The 22,462-nt window shown below is 36.6% G+C and overlaps 1 protein-coding gene across 1 annotated transcript in view; it reads right to left on the reverse strand.

Annotated features, from left to right (window-relative positions):
• Nucleotides 1–5,247: 5,247 nt before the first annotated feature.
• The window catches only part of LOC114070647, a gene marked incomplete at its 3' end in the record, with an annotated part of 21,020 nt that continues 3,805 nt past the window's right edge, over nucleotides 5,248–22,462 (reverse strand). The window contains exon 3 of the mRNA XM_027908176.1: nucleotides 5,248–6,180. Coding sequence (XP_027763977.1) covers nucleotides 5,248–6,180 — 933 coding nt within the window. The remainder of the gene's footprint in view (nucleotides 6,181–22,462) is intronic.

Genomic DNA, 22,462 nt, shown 5'->3' on the forward strand with positions numbered 1-22,462 from the left:
GTAATTTTTATTTTTCCAGAGGAACTAGCAGTCAAAGTTCAGGGTGTGTTTGTCCATCAGCAGAGGGTGGTACAGACAGCTTGGTGCATTTGGGTGCTTGCCAGAAAATAGAGAAGGAAGGGAGAATGCTAATTTTTTTTAGAGGATCAGCAGCTTCAGCTGCACAGCTTGCAGATTTATGCTGGCTAGGCAAATTGATTTGATTAGGGACTGATATCCATCCAAGCCATTGTAAATAAATAATTAAACAAAAGTAGACAAAGTCTGCTTGTGGTTTGCAAGGGAAATGGATTGAATTCCCTGTTCCTGAAACTGAACTTGAGCACTGTACATCCAAAGATAGCTCCTCAAAGATACTTGCAAAATTGAATGCTACTGTCCCAGGGAAGAATAGGTATGGTTTGATGGCACTAAAGTCTAACTTTTTAGCAGTGACAATATGGTTTGTTGGGTTCCATTTCCTCCAAATCACCCAGGACCTCAAGTCCCTTGAGTCTTTACTTTCATCTGCTTTCATTCTCCTCCTGATTCTCATTTCTTCCTGAGGTGAACAACTCCCTGCAGGTCTGGTCTCTCCTCTCAGAGAGAGGGAGAGGGAAGGAATGGAAGACAGTCTTCTTCAGCAAAGAAAAATTCCACTAGCTCAGTTGCACTCATGTTTGTATCCTTAATCTCTCACTGTCACAGGTGATTTTTCCACTCAGTAGTTTTTCTCCAGGCATTTTTTTCATAAGTCTAACATTGGCTTCATAAAGTTTGGATATTTTGGAAGGCTTTCTATTAAAGGAAAGTCTGTTTTCAAATTTCAAAGTAATTTAAGTCAGTTAATTTTAATGTGCAAACCTTAATTTTTAATGTGCAAATGTGAGGACTTTTAATATAACCTAAGCTGTTATCCTAGCTGAACATCTTAGTGCTCCAAAATTAAAAGCTTTACAGCTTTTCCATTATTCAAATATTTCCATTATACAATAACAGTTGGCATAGATCCATCAATGAACTACAGCAAAGAAATTTGTTCAGATCTCTGCCTCACGTGAACCTTCACAGCTGGCAAAATCAAATTTTGAGAGTCACATATAACAGTAAGTTGACATAGCTTCATCAGTGTTGATGAGAGAATAGTAATATAAACCTTTTCTAAAATAACTGCAGCTGTGTTCATGGAAAGATGAGACAGGGTAGCATTGGAGACTGAGACCTCTTAAAATTACAGACAGCATGCAAAAAGAGAACACTTAATCTACAAACCTTTTATTAATTTGCTCAAGATAGATTTTAAAGACTTACATTTTTTTCTAGCTTGAGTTAATGGGCTTAATATAAAAGGTCACAGGTCATAATATGGGGGTTTAAATCCCATGAGTTTACAAATGTATGCTGAGGGAGAGTGCTTAGGTCTCTGCATGTGCATGTCCATGGGAGTAAAGTTGCCTTGCTGCATTCATATACACACAAAACATTTCTCATTGGTCTCTCCATGCTTCTTTTGCAATGACTGTGAAAGTTATGTCCTCAGATTGCTGACATGGTGTAGCTCCACTAAATGTACTTTTCAAGTGATTGGTATTTGAACCATCAACACATAAGAAATCATACACAGTCGTGAGACACTGAAATGGTTAATGGCTTAAACATTGTTAAAAATCACTGAAGGACTTTTGTCCTCTGTAGCAAACTGTAGAAAACCTTAACAGCTCCAGTGCAGGGGGAGCACACACCCACCACCTCAGGCTGCAAGATGGGTCAGATAAGGAAAGAGGCAAATCGTGCAAGGTGGGGTAGTAGTTTCTTTGCCCTTACACAAATGACTCCACCATGATAAACCCTCTCCCCGCCCTCCCGTCTCCCCCCCTTCCCCTGCCCCGGGAAAGCATCCAGACAATTCACACATAGTCTGAAGATATTCATCTCCACTGACGGGCCATAATGTATGCAGATGTAACATCTTCGAGAGTGTCAAAGACTCATGCAATGTCACTTGGTCCAATATTATATCTTCCGTTGTAAACCTTCCTTCCCCAGGGGAGGTACCAGGGGCGTTCCACCTATCCTAAGCCTAATAAAAACCACACTTGGACTTCTTTATGGAAAGGATGGACTTCCCTCCCTTACATGAACTTCCATCACCACCTGATCATAACAACAGTGTGAAAAGCATTCATTGTTGACGTCTCAGAAGACACAATCTGTGTCATGTATTTCTAGATTTAATTATTGTTTGCTATTTTTTGCAAACAAACTTTAATGCGTATGAAGAGTTGGAAAAGGTCTTCCTTACTATTACTCTTTGATCAATCAGCCTCCTCCAGTAATTTTCTTCTGATTAAAAGTTTTGGTTAAAGACATTTATATGAAAAAAATAAATGAACGGTCTGTTCATAAATAAAAATGTAAACCATAATTTTCTTATACTGATAGTTCCATCACAACTCTAAAGTACTCAGCTCCATACTACAATTAAATTCTTAGCATCTTAGCTAAGGATATCATTTTCACAGCACATTAATACTAGAGAAATAATGCTAGAGAATTATTTTAACATTATAACATATGCATATATCTAAATAAAAGCAGAGAATTGTACATTTTTGGAAGTAAAAGACTGAAAATGATTACACATGATAAAAGACCCCTTCAAATTGGGAGTCTCAACATGAAGGGTGAAAGCTGTCAAATGGAATTATACCCAAACTTTTTAACTGCTCTATTGCTGTGATTTTTTTTCAGAGAATTTATGATATCAATTAAATTGTAGAAACCCTTTACATTGTGGTCTGCCATCCACTACTGTCCATGACATAGCTGCCCACAAATAGATGTATTTGTAAAATATCCCTATAAAAATGTGAATTGGTCTCCCATACCTGGATCAAGTTTGCAGTATTTCTGCCTTTGATTACATGGACTTTTCACTAATTGTAACCTCTTAATTATCATTTTCACTAATTTTAACCTGCTGAAACTATAGGACATCAACAGCACTGCGAGCAGCTGAAAATGCTAGACTATTTTTTCCTTAAATTATTAAGTTTCAGGCAAATTAGAGGCACGCTGTTGTCTTTATTTTCTGGAAGCTGAAGCGCACAGATGTTTCATTTTCATGACATTTAGCATCTAATAACCTCACTGTCATTGGTACTAATTTTCTAAATGTCTTTTCTGCTTTTGTTTTGAAAATGAATACATGAAAAAAAATGCTTTGGTACTTTAGTTTCCTCTTCCACTTTTTGGGGAAGCTTCCAAAATGATTAGCTAAATGATCAATCAGTTAAAGAAAAAATAGATTCAGGGTTGGATCCAAAAGTCCCTATAGTCTATAGGATTCTGTTAACTTCAATTACTTGTGCCCAGAGATGAAAATTAGTTGGCAAGGCGCTAATGGGAAAAAACCACTTGACAATAAACTAAAGAGCAGGAAGATTTGCATGATTTAATATAAATGGTAAAGGTCTTAAAATCTTATAAAAAATGGGTATTTTAATTAGTTTTTATCTTCAACTTCTTTTTTCCACATTTTTTTTTGGTAAATTTAAAAGATTATTTTAATTTAAAATTTAAAAGATTAATTTATTTCTTGCAACACTTCAACTTCCTTGTTCTAGTTTACTGATTTATCTCTCAGAGAACACGTCATTCTAACTGAAATGTAGGTATGTACTATACTTATGTATACACACACATATACCCATATGTATATGACAGAGAACACCATTGACTTTCACACTCAAAATCATCAAGCAGCAATGATTTATTAATATTTTCTCAAGCCAGATTTATACCCACTCACATGAAGTTCGAGACAAGAGAGACTCAGTTGTTTTGAGAAAGGCTGGCTATATCACTTTGTCAGGAAGATACGGTACTGAGAGAGGTGCGTGGAAGGTTCTCACTAAGCTGTCTTCGTGTTGCCATTTCTCCACTGCAATGCTACTGCTAAGCCCTAATTTAACAGCATGGTAGTCAAGACTTCTCCTTTGCATTGTTTCTTTTCTGAAGGAAAGAAATAAAGCGCAGAAGGTAGGTTGCACAATAAACGTGTGTTTATATCTTTGTCATTCAGCTGGAAAGTGTGCTGGAGTATTAATGTCAGCAGCTTTATTTTCCAATTTATTTGGCAGGTTCAAAACCAAGAAGACTTTTCTTTTGTAATACCCCTTTGCAGAATAAAAAAAACACTAGGTGAATAAAGTGTTTCTGTTTACCATTTACCATAATTACAATTTATCAGTTTGGTGATTCAGTTTCAAAGAACATTTGCTTTTTCTGCTAGCTGGAGCTTAGCATGGGGTACATAGGAGAACAAATGAAATTCTGAGCAAAATTTAGGACAAAAAAATGATAAAACTGTAGAATTATAAAAGCAAATATCACACTTAACAGGAAGAAGCTGCTCATTACCTCTGCTAGTACCTAAATTTAGTGACTTGCTGGTTCTGCTACTATTCCTAGTATGATTTCCTACTGGTGACTGAGACAAAATCCAAATGTTTAGGACACGGGCATGCTTATTACCATTAGATATTGTGGGAGAAAATTAAAAGAAGATAGTTAAGAGAAAGTAAAGAAAATCTGGGAAAAAGTTTGCCTGTTGGCAGAGTATCCTTTAGAATCATAGAATGGTTTGGAAGAGACCTTAAAGATAATCTAGATCATATCCTCCTGCTATATGCAGAGTCATCTTCCACTAGACCAGGTTGGTCAGAGCCCCATCCAACCTGGTCTTGAACACCTCCAGGGATGGGGAGTCCACAACCTCTCTGGGCAACCTGTTCCAGAGCCTCACAACCCTCACAGTAAAAAATTTCTCTCTGATATCTAAACTAAACCTAACCTCCTTCAGCTTAAAGTCATTCCCCCTTGTCCTGTCACTACACACTGTTGTGAAAACTCCCTCTTTAGCTCTCGTGCAGGCCTCCTTCAGGTACTGGAAGACTGTTATTAGGTACCCCCGAAGCCTTCTCTTCTCCAGGCTGAACAACCCCATGTCTCTAATCCTGTCTTTATAGGAGATGTGTTCCAGCCCCGTGGTCAACTTACTGCTTCCCCTCTGGACCTGCTCCAACATGCCAACATCCTTCTTGTGTTGGGGGCCCCAGAGATGGATGCAGTATTCCAACTGGGGTCTTACCAGAGCAGAGTAGAGGGAGAGAATCACCTCCCTCAACCTGCTAGTCATGCTGCTTTTGATGCAGCCCAGGATACAACTATCCTCCTGAGCTGCAAGCACACATTGCCAAGTCATACTGGGTTTTCTGTCCACTAGCAGCTCCAAGTCCTTCTCCCCAGGACTAGTCCCACTCCATTCTCTGCCCAGCCTGTACTTATCCTTGGGATTGCCCCAACCCAGGTGCAGGACATAGCACTTGGCCTCGTCAAACTTCACAAGGATCACCTGTGCCCACCTCTCAAGCCTGCCAAGGTCCCTCTGGGTGTTACTCCTTCCCTCCAGCATGTTAACCGTACCACACACCTTGGTGTCATCAGTGAACTTACTGAGGGTGCACTCAAGCCCACCACCGTCCATGTGACCAACAAAGATGGTAAACAGTGCCAGTTCCATTACCAGTTCCTGAGGAACATAACTAGTCACTGCTTTCCACTCGGACATTGAGCTGCTGACGGCAACACTTTGAGTGTGACCCTCCAGCCAATTCCTTATCCACCCAGTGGCCCACCTGTCAAATCCATGTCTCTCCAGTTTAGAGACAAGGATGTCATGTGGGACAGTGACTTTAAACAAGTCCAGGTAGGTGAGACCTCTTGCTCTTTCCTCATTTGCCATTGCTGTAACCATACTGTAGATGGCCAATGAATTTGTCAGGCTTGATTTGACTTTAGTGATGCCATGTTGGCTGTTAACAATCACCTCATTATTTTCCATGTGCCTTAGCATAGTTTCCAGGGGTAGCTGCTCCATGATCTTGCCAGACACTGAGGTGAGACTGACTGACCTGTAGTTCCCTGGTTCTTCCTTATTTCCCTTTTTAAAAATGGGTATGTTTCCCCTTTTCCAGTCAATGGGAACTCCACCAGATTGCCATGACTTCTCAAATATGATAGATAGTGGCTTAACCACTTCTTTGGCCAGTTCTTTCAGGACCCAGGGATGTATCTTGTCAGGTCCCATGGACTGGTGCACCTTCAGGTTCCTTAAATGGTTTTGAACTCGGTCTTCTCCTACAGTGAGTGGAGAAAAAAAATGGGACCACTTAGGTTTTTCTTAACATAGAACAAGAATCAAGTCAAAGGGAACACAGGGGTCGGTATGGTCATTTGAGCAAGAACATATTTTTCCCTTTGAGAATAAACAACTCACTGAAAGAAAAAGGGTTAACGTTTTAAATGTATTTTATCTAGTGAGTATTGGTAAAAGAGATACATAATAAAAGTGGTATCTGGAAAGTACATTTTTTGCCATACCTTTCCAAAGGTAGCATTACTGAATAAATTGAATTGCTGGGCTTTTGGACCAGGCAAAGTAAAATGCATTCTAAAAATTTTACTAATTTCTATCATAATAAATATCATCATAAAAGACAAGACTGGAAACTGAAGAAAACTCCTGATTTACAACATTAACTATTCCAATCCTTGTGATGTGAGGTCTTCAGAACAGATTGTTGTATAGAGTATGTATCACAAACAATGTACATATACAGAAACCCATAAACCAAGAGAAAACCTGAAAAATGTAATGTTATTTCATGGTTAAATTGAATGGCTAAGAATTCTGCATTGAGAAGTACACTCTGTTTTGCCTACAGGTGGATAATATGACCTCCTAAGTATTTGGGTAATTGGAAATTTCTGGAGAACTTCACTAAGTATAAATAGTTGGTTTACAAGCTAGAGATCTAGTTACCTTTTCAGGTGTGTAAATAATACATGCTTCATATTTCCAGTTACCTTTGTGTTTCTTCCTTCTGAAGAACTAAAAGGTGGCAGATATATCACCTTCTTAAAGATGAATTTTTAGCAAATTTTTCTTCTTTTATGTATGATTCCTGCCTAGGAACCCTCCTAAGACATTTGATATTTCCTCTTATTTTGTCAAATAGCAGCCCCTCACACCTTCACTTTCACCAGTACTACTCATGTAAGACTTTTGCTTTTGTTCTTGGCTTCTAAAGTCTTCAATCCCTGGAAAGAAGTGCTGCTAATGGTATGTAACTGAAGGCTGTTGCCTGTCTTAAGCTCAAAACAGCTTAAACAACCAGTGTTCTTCCTAAGGCAGTAAGTCACTCATTTCTTACTACACTGAGTGGTGGAAGAAAAGTATTAAGATAGGAAAGTCTTTCAGCTACTCTCCTGAGTGCCTATATCCTAGCAGATAAAGACATCCCTCTGCAACCATGCTTACTGCACCTCTATTATGTTGTCTTAAAGCCACTTGCCATACAATTTTGTCATAGAGAATTTGGCATCTAAACTAGATTATACTAAGTAATAAATGGCTGTGTATAAAAAATATAGCAGTAGCTCTAGAGTTGGGGGGTCAGTGGGATAAATCTTTGCAGTAATGTTAGGTATGTTCTGTCTTGTGTTCTAAGAGGAGACCCTAAATGTGGAACAAATAGCAGTTTGTTGACATTTAGTAAGAGTGTATGGATCTGTGTAACACGCAGTTATGATGGTTAACAACTGAACTCCCACCCACATGCTCGCTCGCTTATTCCCTAAGGGAGAGAAAATAGGAAGAAAAGGAATGAGAAAGCTTGTGGGTCGAGCTAAAGACTAGCAGACTGGTTACTAATTGTTGTGGTGGACAAAGAGGACTCAGGGAAAATTAGGTCATAAAAAAGTACTTGCTGATTTGGATAGTGGGAAACAGAAAGACAAACATTAAATCAAGGCCTCTCCCTTCCCCTTTCTCAAGATCAGTGTCACTCCTTCACACTAATCTACAGCAGTATTGTTGTTACAAGGTGGTTCCTCTCCACTGCTCTGTCCTTCTCACACTTTTAGCATGCTCCAGCAGGGGTGCTCCACAGGCTGCAGGCGGATCTCTGCCCTGGTGTAGAGCAGCTCCTCTTCCTCCTCATCTTCTGACCTTGGTGCTTCATCTGCTCCTTCCTCTTTTTGTTCTGTCCTCCTCTCTTTGTGACATTTCCAAAGCTTCCTTACAAATACTTTTCTCAAGGTACCGCCATCATGGCTGCAGAGCTCCTCTGTGCCCTGAAGGGAGTGCATTGGAGCTGACTGGAACCAGCCAACTCCAACCCAAGGCAGCCCCAGCTGCTCCTCACAGGGGCTGCCCTGCAGCCCTGACCAGCACCTGGGCACCTGCACTCTGTACGCTGGCACAGTTAATCAGTAGAGAAGTTTTTTATACAAACACTCTGACCACCCCTCAGTAACTGGCACAATATAAATGAGCCACTGAGAAAAGGTCCCATTTGCAGAAAGGTCTTAAAATGGACAAAATTGGACTCCAGCTGTGCCATGTGTAGAAGTGTGAAACGCTGAAGGGGGACTGAGGACTGCAGATGGGGTCTGAGGACTGCACCAGTGAAAGTAGATAGCTCTGGGGTAGACAGCAGTACAAAACTGATCTCACTGGACTTGCTGGAAATTTACTCATTGCCCCATTTACTGAAACGTGGTCAGAAAGTCTGTGTAAGAGGCTTCTTTAGTGATTAACTCTGCCAGTCTATGGTGTGCAGGTGTCCAGTTCCTGTTGACTTCAGTAGGATTTTGGCATCTCAGAGAAAGGTGTGCAGACAAAATGCCAACAGACAGACCTTGCACTTGGGATGGTTCACCAAACTCCACAGGGTAAAGGACTCTTGAGCCCCAGTGCAGAGCTGTGCAATTGCAGTTGTATGGTCTTCAGGTTGGAGTCTCGTTCCCACGCTATCTCATCTGTTTTAGCAATTGCTGATAAAGGCAAACCATACCTCCTGAGGGGTGTGAGAGGGGAAGAATCTCACAATTTTTTGCTCTCTCAGCTTCTTGATGGTAATTTTCTGAGTTGTCTGAACTACAGACTAGTCACTGGAGATCAAAGCTTTGTCTGTATTGGTTGTACAGTTGTATTTTAAATAATCACTTTGATGAACATATGTGATTTAGTACAGATGAAATCCTACCTTGAATTACTGCAGCAGCAATTTAGCTTTCTCTGTGTCAGATTGTAATTTACAAAGTGTGCAAAAAAGCTAGCCAAGTATTGCTAAAAGCTCATTAGGAAAAAATGCAATGAATGAATGAATAATTTTTTCCAGCCTAATTGCATCTTTATAATCAAATTTTTTTAAACTTACACATGTAAACCCTTGTCCTCCACTTTTGAATTCACAGAACAACATATCACAGCCACTGAAACAAGGTTTATATTTTTTATTTTCCAAAATGTATAACAATCAGCATATGATTTTGCAATACTTCAGGCTAATTTGAGTAAAAACATGCAAATCAAGTAAATTTTTAAAAACTTTCCAGGTGAATTTAAAGAGAATAATGCTTCCCACTTTGAGAGTAGGCCCATTTCTCCAGTTTTTTGAGGCAGTGACTAAGATTTGGAAACAACAATAAATGACTGATTTTATATCCCTTATTCAATTATAATAATTGTTTATATTTCCAAAGCTTTCAGATAGCTAATTGAAACATTATGGAAATGAGACCCAGAATAAATTCTTGTCATCTCCCATCTTGGATAGGAAGAAAGGATTAAGGCTAACTATAATGAGAAAAAATTATTTTGCCGAAAGAAACTGAAAAAAATAAAGGCTTATAGTATATTAAAATTTTGTACTGATTATTTGCATTAGATAAAATCTTGACTTAACTGACTTTTCAGAAAGTTATAATGTTAATTTTAAGACAGCTTTCACAGTAAAAACCTAGGGCAATAATATCCATGATAATATATACAAAATCACAAATTGGGAAGGACAAAGTAACTGGAAATATAAAAAGCAACATTGAAAGAAAACTAAAGATTATCATGTGTTCTGTTGGTAGCACTACATCCAGAGAAGATTTCACAAAGGGCTGTGGGGGCATTCACCATGAACACTTGTCTGCAGTGTGTTCCTACACGGGAGGAGCTACTCCTAGCTGCTCCTACCTCTTTCTGCACACCACTGCCTAAACTGCTTGTGGCAATGACAGTTTTTGCAGCACAGGACCTGTGCAATATCAGAGTGCACTAAGACCAAGAACCCAGTTCATGTAAGGCCATGACCAGTAGCCACAGAGTACCAACCTGACCCAGCAGTGTAACAGCAAAGCTTTCTGAGCTGCACTAATCTGTCAAAGAATCAGTTGCCCAAAACTCATGTGAGTCAATTATTTGATGAAGATGAGAAATGGATGGGCAGGGAAAGGAGATGAGGGAAAGGGTTAATGTTATCTTCAACTATACTAAAACTAAAAAAGTTGTATATAGTTTTTGGTGTGTTCAGACTCCACAAGGAGTCAAGTTGTACAAAGAAAATCATGCTGCTTCACCAAGAAACTATATAACTAAGATAACTGCTGCATATATCCTAGATTAAATGCAAAAATACAGTAAAGAAATACAAGCAAATAGCAGCTTGCAAAAATGCATGATTATTTACATTGCCAGCCACAGATAGGTGAGATGCCAGTTTTCAGTCATGTGCCTTTTACATGGATCAAATGCCATCTTGTCTCTTTCTTAAGGCAACAAATTCATTATTTCTACAGAAAAGCACAAAAGAAGGTTGAGAACTGGTGTGTCTTTCAGTTCTGTAACTTATCTACAGTATTGTGCTATAAGGAAGCCCTTTCATTTCATCTAGTAAAATAAGCTACTTGGATTATTTCAGGTGTTCCTGTTTCCGTTTTCTGATTGTTTGTCTGTTTTGGTTTTGGTTTGGCTTTTTTGTTGTTATTTTTTGTTCACTGATCTAAGATAGTATCAATTTGCATGCTTACCTATAGGAAATTTGGGTTGCCTTAGTTTCATGAATTGCATCTCACATCCCAGCTTTTCATTTGACTTATGCTAACAGCCAGTGGTTGGCTGGTATATTCTCCATTTACAACATTTTCACTGCAAGTCAATCTGATTTAGCCACAGAAGAAAACTTAAAGGTGCTATAACTATTTCATTAGTTTCTGGGTTTCCTAAACTTTGCCTTGTGGTTTCACTTTCTCTTCTCACTTTGGGCTTTAAAAGGAGACGAGTTTGTATTTCACCAACAGGCAGGGCAAACAGTCCATGCCTTTACAGTTTCAAGTAAAATAGAAATATTCATCATGAATGTGACCTGGGGAGTCAACTTACTGGTAGTATATTGAGCTGTTCCAAGTAAGTGTGAGCTTCAGGCTACACTGGTCAATGAGACATAAAAATAGAACCAGTCACAGAGCACATTTTCATGACTTAGTGAGGTTTTTCCCTGTCAGCAATTTGATTGAACTCTAAGAAGAAATGATTTAGGATTGCAGCAAGTCTCACAATCTTGCTGATATAAGAGCTACATTCAACATTTCTCCACTTAGATAAGATTAAATGGAAAACAGACTCACTTCAATGCTGAGCATGTAGGTAAAGAAAAACAAGAAGAGCAAAAGAGGCAGTAAAACACACACACATGCTCACACACACAGTCATGTCAATGCTTTGTTAGCATTGCAGCATTTCCATGAGAAACGGGGCACTTTTGTGTTTCTTTTTGTTAAACAGTTCATTACTGCTTGTTCTGCCTCTGCCCCATGGAAATTTTATACAGGTGCATTTGTGCAAGTGGATCATGTTCTTGCAATGACAAGTACCACTGTAGCTACTGTGGACCTCAGCAGAAAAGATAAAGTGCAAAATGTCAGTGATCACAGGACTCAGTCTCTCTACTGCCCCGGTTTCCTTGTCTTTCTCTTGGAAGTCTTTGAGTGAGTCTTTTCTTCCTTATTTGAAGGGGGATTAGTGGGAAATTGCAGCCCAAATCCATTAGGTCCATTTAGGAAGACACATTGAAAGTAGCGAACAGGAGCTAGGAAAACAAGGAAGAGATGATTAATGTTTATGGCTTCCAAACTGGGGCCATGAGTCAGTTCCATGTAGTTTCAGAAAACATCTGTATAATTTTATTCCCATTAAATGAGTTATAACAGCAGAAATCTCTAGCATGATCACAAGCCAGGTTTCACATATCAACAAAATTTTAGCTAGAAGGCTCAATGGGACATCTTTGTAGCACAAGATGAGAAATTATTGGCAATTTCACACTGAAATCTATTATTCCTCTCAGTATTATAGCCCTACTTCTCCCAGAATATTTGCATTTTGGGATAGCTGAATGTAAGGTGTTCACTTCTTTGGTTTGTGCTTTGTGAAAGGAACAGGAACTTTTTCTGCTCAAAAAAAGAGACATAATTGCTTTAAAACATTTTTTGCCAGGATAGAAATCAGTTTGGAGAGAGAACAGCCAAGAGTTCTGGAAAACAAAGAAACAAACAAAACCCCCTGAATTCAAGGTTTGTGTGAAGTTGTTTAGGATTTATCTAGTGGAAATGCAAAGCACATTCTGTAATTATTGTATAAATTATAAAAATATTCCATGGAGCTTCTTTTGCTCTTGATGTCTAAGTGACATGCATGTCACACAGAGAGCTGGTTTCAAGAAATGCAAGGAACATTGCAAGAGCACTGTCCTGGCATTTTCAATTCTTTAGCAGAAAGCAGGAAAGCAGCCTGTAATAAAATTTGCTAATCATGGAGAGTATAAAGGTGTTTGTGTTTATGTGTTACAATGATTAAAGTCTTCTTTCTATAAGGCTCGGATAGCTATTTTCAGTGCAAGTCACCAAATAAAATATTCATTAAAAAGAAAACTTTTTTAGCAATACAGTTTGGTTATTAAGGGAAAATTACAGAGGTATGTGAAGAAACAATTTTTATTAAGGATATTTTCTTGTGTGAATCAAATTTCTTCACCTAGAGGCCGTACTAACAGAATTAAAAAATTCAAAAACCCGCAAAAATTCAGGCAATCATAGCATTACAAACTACTATTTGATAAGCAATTACAAACAAAGAATGTGCACTCATTTCTGATTTCTTCTCAGGAAAGCACATGCTGTGTTTTGGTTCAGCAAACAAAACAAAATCATAAAAGAACGAAGACATTTGCTCCAATGACTGGGTAGCCAAAGATTTTTTCACTTACTAAAGGGTGAGGAATTGAAGTGGGTATTTCCCCTTTTACTCTGCTTCTTTTCCTATCAGACAATTTAGACCCTTTTACTTAATATTTCATAAAATATGTATGACAAACTGTCCAGACAAAGCACTGGCAGATTCAGAATGGAAATGGTGTGGAACTCTCTACAAATATCACAAATTTATGCTGTCATACTATCTAAAAAAAAAAGGATTTAAGTCCTTGTGCTTTGTGGCACTGTGCAACTGACATTTAATTATATATTATTTCTTTTAATACCAAAGCTGTGTGCTGAGGGCCTATGCAGGAGAACAAATACTGGTTTCTTAAATTCTCAACATGGTCCATGTTTAGATACTGGCTATTCAAACCAGCATTTTTGGGTCAAAAATTAAACTTATCTTTTTCTTTCTTTTTCTTTTTAATAAATTCTTTTAAACTCCTTTCTTATTGAGCATGCTGTACAGTCATGCTACTGCCATTCTCAGAAAATGTAATGCTTAATGGGAAGAAGGAGGGGGAAAAAAAGAGGAGAAAACTTTTATACGTGCATTACAAGTACACAAGAAGTATCACTACCACTTTAATTCTATATATCTAAAAAGATCCGCTTAAAATGACATGTTTCTAGCTTTGTATAGGCAATGCACAGATAGGGAAAAAAGTGTGCTTCTTTTGCATCTTATTTTGTGTCTTGAATAATAAAAGACAATGAAGAATGTTTAGAAAGCAGCTCTCAAAACCACTTTCAAAGTGTCTGTGATACGATGCCATTAATTGATTATCTTTGCAAAGACCATCCAAGTTTTCATATCCATTTTAGCATAGGGTCTGTCAGATAATAAGTTATCTAAAGATGTTTGGGTAGCAGAGTGAAATACTTGCAAAAATATTTTTATTATATCCATGAGAATTCAGATTGCCTGATCTCCGTAACAGCTCTTTTTCATATATATTGGCACTTCTCCAACAAGGTCTTGAAAGGTAAAATAGATTTATTTTACAAGAATAAATACACCTTTTCTCAAAAATAATGCTCAATGGTGAGCTAAAAACACCCAGAAGGTTGTTCTATTTCTTATGTGTATTTGAGGTCACAACTCACCCAGGAAATTTGCTAAATACACAAAAGAAATCAGTGTTTCTATCAGTAGAACAAAAATAGTATCAGTACAAAGTCAGTAATACATGTCTCTAATGACACTTTCTTAGTATAAAACACGTTGTAGTTGTATCAAAACAATAGTGATAGAAGATCACTCTCATTTTATTTAATGTTATTAGAGGGGAAAATATCACCACAGTAAATATATGTATAAAATCAAAAGAACAGAACTGGTTGAAACCAGCTATGATCTGTTTCTTATCGAAGTCAGTGCACTTTTTGAAACATAACAACAAAGCTCAGTGAATGAGATCTTTATTCTAAGAAAACCAATTCTTCAACAGAAGGTGAAATTTATTATTTCTGTCTTTTAGCTTGAATGTGATAGATGACACAGCCATTTAAGGCATAAAAATTCTGTATTTTGCTGACTGGCTCTTGCATTGTCTAGTAAGAAGGCTAATGCATAAACAAGATGTATATTTATAGAAGAATGTTATATTCTGTGTTATGGTCACTGCACACAAACAGTGTAATTCTCATGCATAAATGTGTGAATATCCCCAAAGTGACATTCACCAAAAATTCAGTACAAAAAATTCTTTCTGTTAGACAGTAAAACCATGCAAGATGTAACGGTGAGACACACATAAGGGGTAATACAGACACTTTCAAAAAAGCATAGCAATGATCAGAGCACATAAGCTTTGCAATTTTGCTAGCATTGAGTTTTCAAAGGAGGCCAGTAGTAGCATGATGTGTTTTATTACTGAAACATAGGAGCAAATGGATGAATCATTCAAGAAATTATCTATAAGAAGGACCAAAACTTATTGGATTTTCCAACATTGCAGTGGTAATTACATGAGACTGCAGTGGTATTTAGTGGGCAGCAAAATCAAACTGGATTTTATTGATATTGCCTAATAGACACTGACAGTGTCATGGTAGGATATGCTGTGTGCTGGTCACACAGGCACATGACAAGTTGACAAGACATATGTCCTCTGTCAACTCATTTCTGAATGTCCAGTACATTCAACTAACGTAGTTTCAACATACTGCAAGAAAATAATTGCTTCTAAATAACTGTCAGTTGCTAAAAGATTGGTTTAAACTTTACATACCAGCACATTTATAAACTGAAAAAAACCAAAACAGCAAACAAACAAAACAAAAGAACCCAAAGAAGAAGGTAAAAACAATGAAGGATCTTATTATGTTAATAACAATGGATACCAAGTAACTGGAAGTTAATACCATGGATTTATTCAGCTGTGAAGGCATGGGATGGAGAAAGGAGGGGAGGAGACGAGAGGGGAGAGGAGGGAAACAGTGAATGATAAGGCAGTTAAGCAGCTAATGAAAATTAAACTGGTGTTTGAATTATACAAGTTATTTCTTCATTTCAGTTATCATTCTAACTGCAATCTTTATTAAATAAAGGCAAGTGTTTGGTGGTTGGGTGTGGTTTGTTTTTTTTGTTTTGTTTTGTTTTTTATATGGGTTGCATTATGTACACACAATTAAATTCATCAGTGAGAACTTTTTCTGCTGGGAAGAGCAACACTTCTTTTATGACAGTAAAAACCCAGTAAAGAGGCAGAGTTGAATTGTTTGATAAACTTGAACTACTTGACAAACCCTGATAGACCCAAATTCACCCTGCTTAACATGAGACACTGGAGACACTACCTTCTGGGTTTAGCTCTAGCCACATGACATAATTCTAGGAGGCAATTCAGATTTTGAAGGGATGAGTAACCCACTGGAGAAGTTCCTCTCTGATTTACCATGGAGCAGATATGCTCTTATCTAAGTGCTTACTATCAGAAAGATCAGATCTGTGCCTGTGTGCTACTTACAATGAAAGATAAAGCTAAATTAGAATGACTTCTTCACCCTGAATTTGCACAGTTCTGGGAATAAGAGAAACAAGAAATGAACTGTAGGAGCTCAATAGACTGTCTTCTTAAAATATTTGACAACATTTGGTGTCACTAATTAAAAAATCACATAATTGTGATTTTTCTCCTGGACTTGACTATACTGATGATAGAAATATGAACTGATTCCAACATCAGGATGCCTGTTTTTCAGATAAAATTTCTAAAACCAAAACTACTGTTGATAAAAAGTAAGACAGCAATTACTTTCCTAAAGTTGAAGAGGGATTTGAAGTAATAGCCATTCATCTGATACAAAGATAAATAATCTCTGACTCAGAAAACTGCTGAAGAATTACATTTTGTTTACAACTTGACTTGACAAGGTATGTCATGGAAATACATGATATGTACTTTTTTTCTTTTTTTTTGCAGTGTGATTTAAGAAGATATACCAGTCAACCTAAAGTGCAAAATGAACTTAACAATGTTCATTAAGGTAATAGACATTGGTATTTTATTTGTGACTAAATCACTCAGAGACTAATATAAATACATGCATTTTTTTTTCACTTGTCTTGACACAAATTTAATATATATTTATAAATGTTTAGAGTCATTGAATCTAGTTCTAACAAAATATTTGGACCCAGGGATAGGGAATGAACTCCTTATCCAACATTACTAATTGGATTCATTTTGCAAATTTAGGCAAATTGGATTTTCATTGCTGGATGGAAACCAACATTCTAAGTAATAATTTTTTTCATAGTCCTTTTCTTCTCCATAGGCTGTGACCCTCATATGTTTAGTTAGACCAATCTATCCCTGCATTTATAGAAAACGTGTTTCTTTCATAATTTGCTAGGGAAATTATTTTTAGGATTAACATTAGGAACCAATTAATGTATTAATTAAAAAAACCCCCATCTGTGGATTACCTTACCCATTGTTAACTTGTGCTCATCCTTCAACTCATTCTTTTGCCACAGATCCTTCTCTATTTCTGGGGTCTCTCTCAGGACTCACAATTTTTGCTTAGTGTATTCCCTAAAAGAATTTTGCTCATCCACTTCTGATGTAAACAAACATTCCAAGCTCAGAGGGCACATTATCGAGTGTGATGGAAGATGTCTAATAATGTTTGTGAACCAAAATTTAGGGTGGACTTTACACATCTTGAACAAGATTTGTGTTGAGTGCCAGTATTTGAAGCTATGTTCACAAACCATCTCTTCAGTGACAATAGGAAACATCCCTCCACTATGAACTGCAGAGCTCTCCAGATATTAAACTTAGTTCTGTGCATATGCGTGACCCACAAGAGCTGCAAACATTACTGGATGTGCCTGATAGTCTAAAAATTTGTCTACAATTATATCTACATTTTACCCAGTAATCATTTTGAAGTGTTTTACATAAAAAGGTTTCTGAAACAGAAACCAACCTTTATATCAAATAGATGAATCTTGTTTATTAACCTCCTGTACCAATGACCCTTGTACTGGCGGATTTGTGCAAATTCAAGAGGAACAAGCAGCTGGTGTTCCACCTATGTTATTCTGTAAATCAGTAGTCCTACTGCCTTCCTGGGAAGTGGAAGCTATAATGCTGAGTCTTTCCAGTTGAAGAGGACTCTGAAAGACTGCAATCTAAATCCCTTGGGGACTACCCAGGTATAGAGGAGCTATCACTGTCTCCACAATTTTAGAAGTAAAGTAATTACAGCTGCATTTTGTCAAGGGCCTGATGTTGGTGCTTGCTTAATTCTACTCAAATCATGTTTGGCAGAGAGGAATTGTTATTCAAGTTTCTGGATCCTAATGAAGTTTTTGTTGGAACAGAACACTATTCCAGCAGTTTTCCCTGTTTCAAAACCAGGGATCTAGGATCCCAAAAATTCAGTGTTTGAGTGGTAGTGGGCCTTATCTACGTAAAAAGCTTAAGCTTTATGGAACCTCTTTGGCAGACTATTTTGGACATTAAAATCTTCTAAAATAATGCTTTTGGTCTGATCTTATACTTTAAACAGGGATTTTCATCGTTGATTGGCAAGGAATCATTTTACTAATTGATTTTCAGGATTACAGATTTTAAATAAGAGTCTATCAATGAGCTCTATAAAGCATATTCATGGTTGTGGCACAGCTGAGGCTTACATAATAATCAAAGGTTCTCAGCAATTTGAAGACTGAGATAATAAAGTTCAAGTGTTATTAACATGTAGCTGATATTTAGATGTTACATAAAAATCAAACTGAGTCAACTCTTCTTTTTTCACTGTGTTGGTAGCTGTGAGAATTTGCAATTGTCTTCTGAGGAGGCGGACTTTAAGGTGAGTCCAAGTAACCCTCATCATAATGCAAAGCTAATTGAGATTCAGTCTCAGTAATTCCTAACTGTAAACAAATCTAGAGCATCAATAAACTCAAGGTAAGGCAATGGAATGACCAAATGCAGCTAAAGATAAAAAAAGATGAGTTTAGAGCTAGGGAGAGATATCCTCCTGCAAAAGAAACAATGGGAACCCAAAATGCTTCTTGATTCTCACTGTGAAGTTCTTTGTTTCAAAACATAAAACTTAACACTTTGATTTAAATAAAATATCTATAATTCATAATTCAAATTATAATGTCACTAAGCTGATAGGCTATTTATAAACTTATTATTAACATAAAACCTGATGTTTTGTTCTCATTTGTGATCTGTATTTACAGATTTTGAGTTTCAAAATTTATTGCAATCTATTAGAAGTTTTCCAGTGACATTTTAATCTGCTTCAAGACAGACCATAAAAGTTTAATTTTACCTAGCTGCCACAATCTGTCTGAAATTTCTCCCTTAGATAGCTTTTCTATGTAGGAACAATCAGGAAGATTAATTCAAGTTAACTTTAAAAATGGATTAATTAGGCCATATAAAAGTGTTGTGTGGGTGCTGATTCAAAATTAAATCAGCCTTGGTAAAAAATTCATCAATTCAATGTCACAATAGGTTACTCTGAATTAATTCAAGGTCACCTTAGTTCTTAATAAGTGACCACTTCAGCATTTAGAACTGTTTTTCCATGCTCTTTAAACATATACATCTTCTAATTGGATAGTATTCCTCTGTGTCTTCATTTAGACAGACCTGATGAGATTCAGTCTCCAAATATTTCTATAAAATTAGTTTCAGAATAGCAGAATGACTAACACCAACTTGTTGGAAAGCCTGCATATACAGGCTTGGTCCTCACAATTCTACTGAACATGAAATGCTGACACATTCCTGTATATCCACAGAACTGAGGCTGTTCCAGATGAACACTTACAAAAAGCGAGCTCATCCTGTTCTCATGTTAAGTGCTTATACTGGGGTGTAACGAGCACCCTGGAAAATCTTACTCAAAGAGAATGTCCTGCACAGACCCAGGTCTTGTAAATGAATGAGAATAGATCTTATACAAAAAAAATCTAAAACTTTTCAGAGTGTTGGTTCCTTCTAATTATTTTCTAGCCAGTGGCAGAATTTCTTATGTCCAGAAAACACATTAATATTAGTGATTAATTGCTGAATTCTGGTGAGGAGAAAAAAGAAAGATGGATCTCTCATACAAATTACATCAAGGATGCTTTTACTGTTTTCACTATTATTTTCAGAGACACAGCTGTTACAGTTAATGGTTCCTTCCTTAATCTCTCTGTCTATTCTGAAAAAGGACATCACGTCTTTTTTCAGCATTTCCATTCTGCGTCTTTGATCTACTTGCATTCAAATAGTCAACTTTAGGAGTATTAGTCTATGCAGTTGAATTTCTGGGAGCAACTGCTGACAGAATATAAGAACCATCAAACATCTGAGACACAGACACTTCCTGGGTGGCAAGGAGACTAGAGAGTATAGTATAAGCAGTTCATCACCTGTCTATAGATCAGAGCTACTTGTACTGCAGAGATGAAGATCTTGCCTTCTCTTTTGAGCATCGTGCATTATTTTTCAAGTAATTCCAAACTTGTATTTTATATAACTGTACCAATGTTTGTGTTAAATGAAATTGACAAAACCTGCTACCTCAGAATAATGAAAAGGATAATATTTTATTACAAAGTCTTCCAGTTCTCAATAACCAAGTAAAAAATACAGTGGTCTCATTCTCTTTCAAAATAATTATTCATGGGAAAAATCTTACACATTGCATTGCTGACAAGTTTATGTTCCCTTATCATTGCGGAAACATCCTTGATGATCTCTCAAATGGCTGTCATATCAAATCTCACATCAAATAAAACTTTCTGCTTTTGTAGATTTGGAAATCATTTTTGCTTTAGAAAATTTATTACAAGACAGAAAGTGCAAAGCAATAAAACAACCTCACAGTAATAAACCAGTCACCACATGCTTATACAGACATGTGATGAGTTTGCCTACTGCAGTTGCTGAGGTTTTCATGGGGTGATTATTATGTGCTATTGAATATATTTTGATAGTATGATGAAATGCTTGTCCTTTATGCTAGAAAGTATTTGAGAATCTGTATTGTGCTTGAGAATCTTTTTCACTGCAGAAGCAGAGAAGACAAAAAATCTAGTTGAATATTTTTCTTCCCACAAAAGCAATTGCATAATATGTTATTATAAACAGTGTTCCAACTCTGCTTAATGACAATTTTAGTTTTTGCAGAGGTACAACTTCTTTGTTTAAACAGTAAGTATAACAGTTCTCACGTCACAGAAACTTGCAAACTTCTAATAATATATAAGGGTAGATACCTCATAGAGGTAGATGCATTATGTAAGTCTATTTATGACACATCTGTTTACATGGAAGTTAGCATGACTGGTTTCTCGACCTTGAGAATAATCCACACTTTTCTCCAATTAAAAAACCTCAAACATATGGATTAGTATCAATTTCATTATTTCTCATTGTCATGCTCTTGCAACACAGCCTTACTTTATTTCTATCACAGTAGCACATCTGTGGGCTCAGATAACAGCACGGTAAAAACACTGACCTGTTCAGCTAACTGTATTATAAATGCAACATATGATGGTTCCAGAAGTTTTCAGCCAAGAGGACATTTGGAAGAAAATTACAATAAATATAATCAACTTTTGATCCATTTAGATTTTCATACTCTGATATTAGCTTTGAAACAAAGTAGGACTTATATAAGTGTACAGCTGTTCATATAAAGGGTATGTATGGCAGATAATCCTCACTAGAGAATTGAATTTGTATGCTACTTAAATTTCACCCCAAGAGGCAGAAACCTGCTTCTGTGTGCTTGCAAAAACATTTGTTATAAGATGCAAAATAAAAATGGAGTTGCAAAAATTCCCATTTCTTTGCTCTGGGTAAGTTTCCATCTTGGTACAGTGCCAATTTTGACATTTAGAAGAGGAAAAAAATTCTAGGTAATTGCAGATCTCCATTCTAAAATTGAAGCTATATACAGCTTTTTTAATTGGTTATTCTTTTTTTATCTGATTGCTGTTTAATATAAGGGAAAGGTTGAAGGGTTCGGAGCAAATCTAAGAACATGTGAATCTCCTCTATTCAGCTTTTGAAGACTGAAAGAAGATTTACTATTTAAAGTTTTAGATTAGCTCAGAATGTGTAAATCCTTTTCTATTTCCATTTATCACAGAAAAAGTATTAGTATTCAATGAACTGGGGAAAAAGCACTGGCTTCATTTGCAAACAGAACAGGAAAAAGTTATCAAGTTTCAATTTAAGTATATATGACCCAGAATTTGGTCTCAACTTTTAAATTCTCTATTTGAGCAAATAATAAAAGCCAACATTCATGAAGAGAAGTAACTTTGATATTCTTCTGGAAACCTTTCATCCACTGTCTTAGAGCTAACTTATTCTTTTCAGCGGACAAAGAATAGTTTAAAAATACCAGTTATGAACAACTGATTGCACAGAGCTGCTTATGATCTGAGAAACATCCAGTTAAGAATAATTGCATAATGATAACGAACAATTAAATTAAACAGTCATAACAATTACTATAAATGAAAGCCACAGAAACAGTTTTTGAGTGATGTAAACTTTGCAGGAGTGTGGTGTGCAGGAGAAAGTCCACTGACAGACAATTTTGAGTACATTCTTGTTTTATGTTGAATTTGGAATTTTGATCCATAAGATAATTCTTTTCTCTCCTGGCAAAATCTTTGGTTTAACTTACTGGTTATATATTATGATTAGCACTACTTGATCTATAAAAAATTCTATATTAATAAAATAGCAATAAATTTTTGCTAGCATAGATTCTACCTTCTCTATCTCTCAGTTAACAACATAATCAAGAGAAATTAAAGTCTATATCTGACTCCAAATCTCTT

This window comes from Empidonax traillii, unplaced genomic scaffold, assembly GCF_003031625.1.
Source record: "Empidonax traillii isolate 1590-97213 ecotype Southwest subspecies unplaced genomic scaffold, ASM303162v1 scaffold1643:size83958, whole genome shotgun sequence".
In the NCBI taxonomy this organism is placed as follows: Eukaryota; Metazoa; Chordata; class Aves; order Passeriformes; family Tyrannidae; genus Empidonax; species Empidonax traillii.